Below are 4,089 nucleotides of genomic sequence, written 5' to 3'. Positions count from 1 at the left end.
CCCCGGAGAGGGTCGAGCCCCGGTTAATCCTTGTACAAGGGTAAAACTGATTTATTTGGGGTTTGGACCCCATACGGAGTAGGGTACCTGAGTGTTGGAGACAGGAACACTTCTTAAGCTGTTTTCAGATAAGCCTGCAGATTTTGGCGGATGTGGTTCAGACCTGGGTCTGTGTTTGTACCAGGCTAGCATGTCGGGCTCAAACCAGGCAAGGCACTTAAGTCCCAAGGTGGCAAGGAAGACAGGCTCAGAAGTAGTCCAGTCACAACAGGTGGAAGTTCCCAAGGGGGGTTCTGTGATCGAACCCGTCAGATCCGGTATTCTGGGTATGCCTCAGTGGCCAACCTAGTTGAGGGAAGAGCTGGGAAACATTTTTCTAAGATATTGTCAGACTGTTTAACTCATCTAAAAACGTAGCAGCAATTGTCACGAACAGGTTGAGGAAACCATTTCCCAATAACAAGTTACTTTGACCAGCTCTACCAACCTGAGCTGAGAGCAACACACACACCCCTGCCCATGCCATGCATCTTTGGTCTCCAGGGTGTAGAGGGACTAGGAATGGGCATGTCTGAGATGATCCAGGAATCAACCTGCCCTCCTCTCACTAAGAAGTCACTTAGGTCTCACTCCCGCTGCTGTTCTGCAGTATCTTGGTAGGCAACATCAGCCTCTGATTAGTGCAGGAATAAGGTCCCCTGAAGTTCTCAGGCCACTTGCGCATATGCGAGGGTCACCATCTAATCTAGGCTGGCACCTGGGGGACTCAAGCAGAGACATCCAGAGTACGAGTTTCTACAGCTTGAGCTGAACAGCCAGGCTGCCTGAAAGCCAAGGGAAGAGCCCCCTATCCTCTAGGTGGGGCACAGATGGACCTCATAACACGCACTGCCCATGGGTGGTGTTTATACAGCGATACTGCGCGGCTACAGAGGTCAAGGGCTTCATTTGATCTGGAATCACCTATCCCCAGCCAGGAGGACAGGGCGTCACAAACAGTTGTACCAATGAAACGCTATGGACTCTACTGGAGTTTATTCTCTGTGTGGCCCCTTCTCTTCTCCCCCATCTATGCACATTCAGAAAGTCACAGAGTTCAAGGCCTGAAGGGACGACCAGATGATCCAGTCTGACCTGCTGTATGCCAACACCACCCGGCATCTTCACACCAAACCCAACAACTGAAATTAGACTGAAGTGTCACAGCCCTTAGGACACTAGATGGTTCTGAGCCATTGGCAAAGATAGGAGAGACTGAAGGTCACCAGTGCCCGAGGCCCCCGCAATGGCAGGGAAATGATTGAGATACACCCAGAAAATCCTGGCAAGTGATCTGCACCACACGCTTCCGAGGAAAATGACCCCCCAAAATGTCCCTGCCAATCTGACCAGGGGGAAAATTCCTTCCTGACACCCACATGATGATCAATTAGACCGTAAGTATATGGGCAAGAACCAGCCAGCAAAGAACCAGCGAAAGAGAGAATGGCTTGGTGTAATCTCAGAGCCCTGGCACATCCTGCCCAATGTCCCATCTCCAGCCCGAACTGCCCAATGCTTCAGAGATTTTAAAAAAACCCTCCCAGAATACACTGGGTTGAGGGGAAGAATCCCTTCCTGACCCCTACCAGAGGCCAGATGAAACCCTGAAGCATGAGCATTTAGGAACATAAGACATACGATGCAAGTGAGCCCCAGGGCTGCTGAGCCCTTCCCGCCACCAGCACAAGCAGCCTTGTCATACAGTCCCACTCAGACATGTGTCCAGCTCTCTCCTCAAACTAATTCAGTCATTTTCCCCCCACAACTCCTATTGGGAGGATGCTCCAATACCTCGCCCCACTGGTGGTTAGAAACCTCCCTGTACTTTTTAGCAAGTCTCTCCATCTCTCACACGCCTGAATGTACTCGTGAGCCAGACTGACACAGTCTGGCCTCTTGTCCCCCGCCTAGTGGTTAGGCCATGAATGGTGGTATATAAGACAATGGACTCACTCCCCAGCTAGTGGCAATGGATATACATCTCCATTGGAGGTAGTAGGTCAGATCCACAGATTCAGCAAATTGCTTTAGCACCACCAAAGTAAATGGAACGTGTTGAGGATCTACCCCAGTTTTACACCAGTCTGACTCCTTTGGTTCCAATGAAGCCACTCATGATTTATACACACAAGCAAGACAACTTCCATCGTTGTTTTCAGTGGCCATGGAATAGGTGCAAGTGGCAAAGCAGTGTAATGGATATTGTTCTGGCACAGAATGAAAGTCTGATTCCTCTCTTGCACACAGTTTACACCCATTTACTCCACAACTGGACCAGATTTTCTAGTGGTGTAAATCACCCCAGCGGCAGTGACATCAGTGGAGTTCATCTAGATTTGCATTGGTGCTACTAGGTCAACATCAGATGTGTTTCTGTGCAAGCTGTGTGGTTATGAAAATACTGACATTAATGAATAACTAAAGATACTACGTAAGCAAACTTTAATTAGACAAAGACAGAAAATTAATTCTTGGTAAATTATCTACACCCAGTCAGTCTCCTCAGGGCAGCTTTGATCTCTTTGTTCCTCATGCTGTAGATAATTGGATTCACGATTGGTGGCAATACGGAATAAAGAACAGCCACCACAAGATCCAGAGCAGATGTGGAGCTGGAGGTGGGTTTCATATAGGCAAAGATGCCAGTGCAAACAAACAAGGAGACCACAGTGAGGTGAGGAATGCAGGTGGAGAAGGCTTTATGCCGGCCCTGCTCAGAGGGGATTCTCAGCACTGATTTGAAGATCTGAACATATGACACGATCATAAAAACAAAGCAGCCTAAGACTAAACACACACTAAATGCAATAACCCCAACTTCACTCAGATATGAGTCAGAGCAGGTGAGCTTCAGCAGCTGGGGGATTTCACAGAAGAACTGATCCACCATGTTGCCTCCACAGAAGGTCAATGCAAACGTGTTCCCGGTGTGCAGCACAGAGTAGAGAATCCCACTGATCCAGGCACCAGTTGCCATTTGGACACAAGCTCTGCTATTCATCATTGTGTCATAGTGCAGTGGTTGGCAGATGGCAACATATCGGTCGTACGCCATGACGATGAGAAGGGAAAAATCGGCTGTCACGAAGGAGAGGAGGAAAAAGACTTGGGCAACACATCCAGCATAGGAAATGGAGCTGTTGTTCATGAGGGAGTTGGCTATGGATTTGGGGATGGTGACAGAGATGGAGCCAAGGTCTAGGATGGACAGATTCATCAGGAAGAAGTACATGGGGGTGTGAAGGTGGTGGTCGAAAGCGATGGCCAAGAAGATAAGAAGATTCCCCACCAGTGCTGCCAAGTACATCACTAGAAACCCCACAAAGTGCAAAATCTGCAGCTCCCGAACATCAGAGAATCCCAGGAGAAGGAACGCGGTCACTGTGGTTCGGTTGGACATTTTCTTTCTCAGGACATGGTGTGATGGTTGCAGAGGGAGGCACAAGAGCAAGGGCCAGGATTAGATCAGTAAAATAACTCTCCTTTTGTGAAAACCACCTTAATTTCCTTGAGACAGACCCTTAGCTTGTGAAGATTGGTGTAATATGGGAATGAGGATGGGGAAAACAGTTCCACTGACTCCAATGGAGTTACTCCTGATTTATACTGGAGTGAGAGAAAGTAGAATCAGCTCAATGGACTCCACAGCGGTTACTCTTAATTTACACCAGCGTGATGAAGTGGAGAAATTGGAACAATTGCTTTTGAGAAATTTGTATACCTCTGTTACCCAGAGGTGGGTGAATTCTGGATAACGGTGTATAAATGTTACTATCCTCAGTTTACTGAGGGGAATCGGGTGTCTGGCTGGCCAGATTCTGCTGTCAGGGGCACTGCTGTGAATGTGGGGTAATTTCACTGCATGCCATGGAATTACTCCCCATTTATACTGCTCTAAATGGGAGCAGCATCACGCATGGAGGTTACCAAACCCAGCCATAATTATGCTGTAAACTCAAATCATGAATAAGGCTCAAGAGTTCCGATGCTTTGTCCCCCATTCTAGCCAGATTTCCATGCTCGCTGCGAGAGACAGACATTCCAGCT

The 4,089-nt window shown here is 48.3% G+C and overlaps 1 protein-coding gene across 1 annotated transcript; it reads right to left on the bottom strand.

The window, feature by feature from the left end:
* Window positions 1-2,521: 2,521 nt before the first annotated feature.
* On the bottom strand, window positions 2,522-3,442 carry LOC112124221 (olfactory receptor 14A16-like). Its single transcript, XM_024222745.2, has one exon. It carries the CDS (start codon window positions 3,440-3,442, stop codon window positions 2,522-2,524), a length of 921 nt encoding a protein of 306 aa, XP_024078513.2.
* Window positions 3,443-4,089: the final 647 nt, after the last annotated feature.

Source organism: Terrapene carolina, unplaced genomic scaffold, assembly GCF_002925995.2.
Source record: "Terrapene carolina triunguis isolate 2854851 unplaced genomic scaffold, T_m_triunguis-2.0 Scaffold12165, whole genome shotgun sequence".
Classification (NCBI taxonomy): domain Eukaryota; kingdom Metazoa; phylum Chordata; order Testudines; family Emydidae; genus Terrapene; species Terrapene triunguis.
Note: the sequence above shows the minus strand (reverse complement) of the source record. Positions and strands in the feature narration are given on the sequence as shown.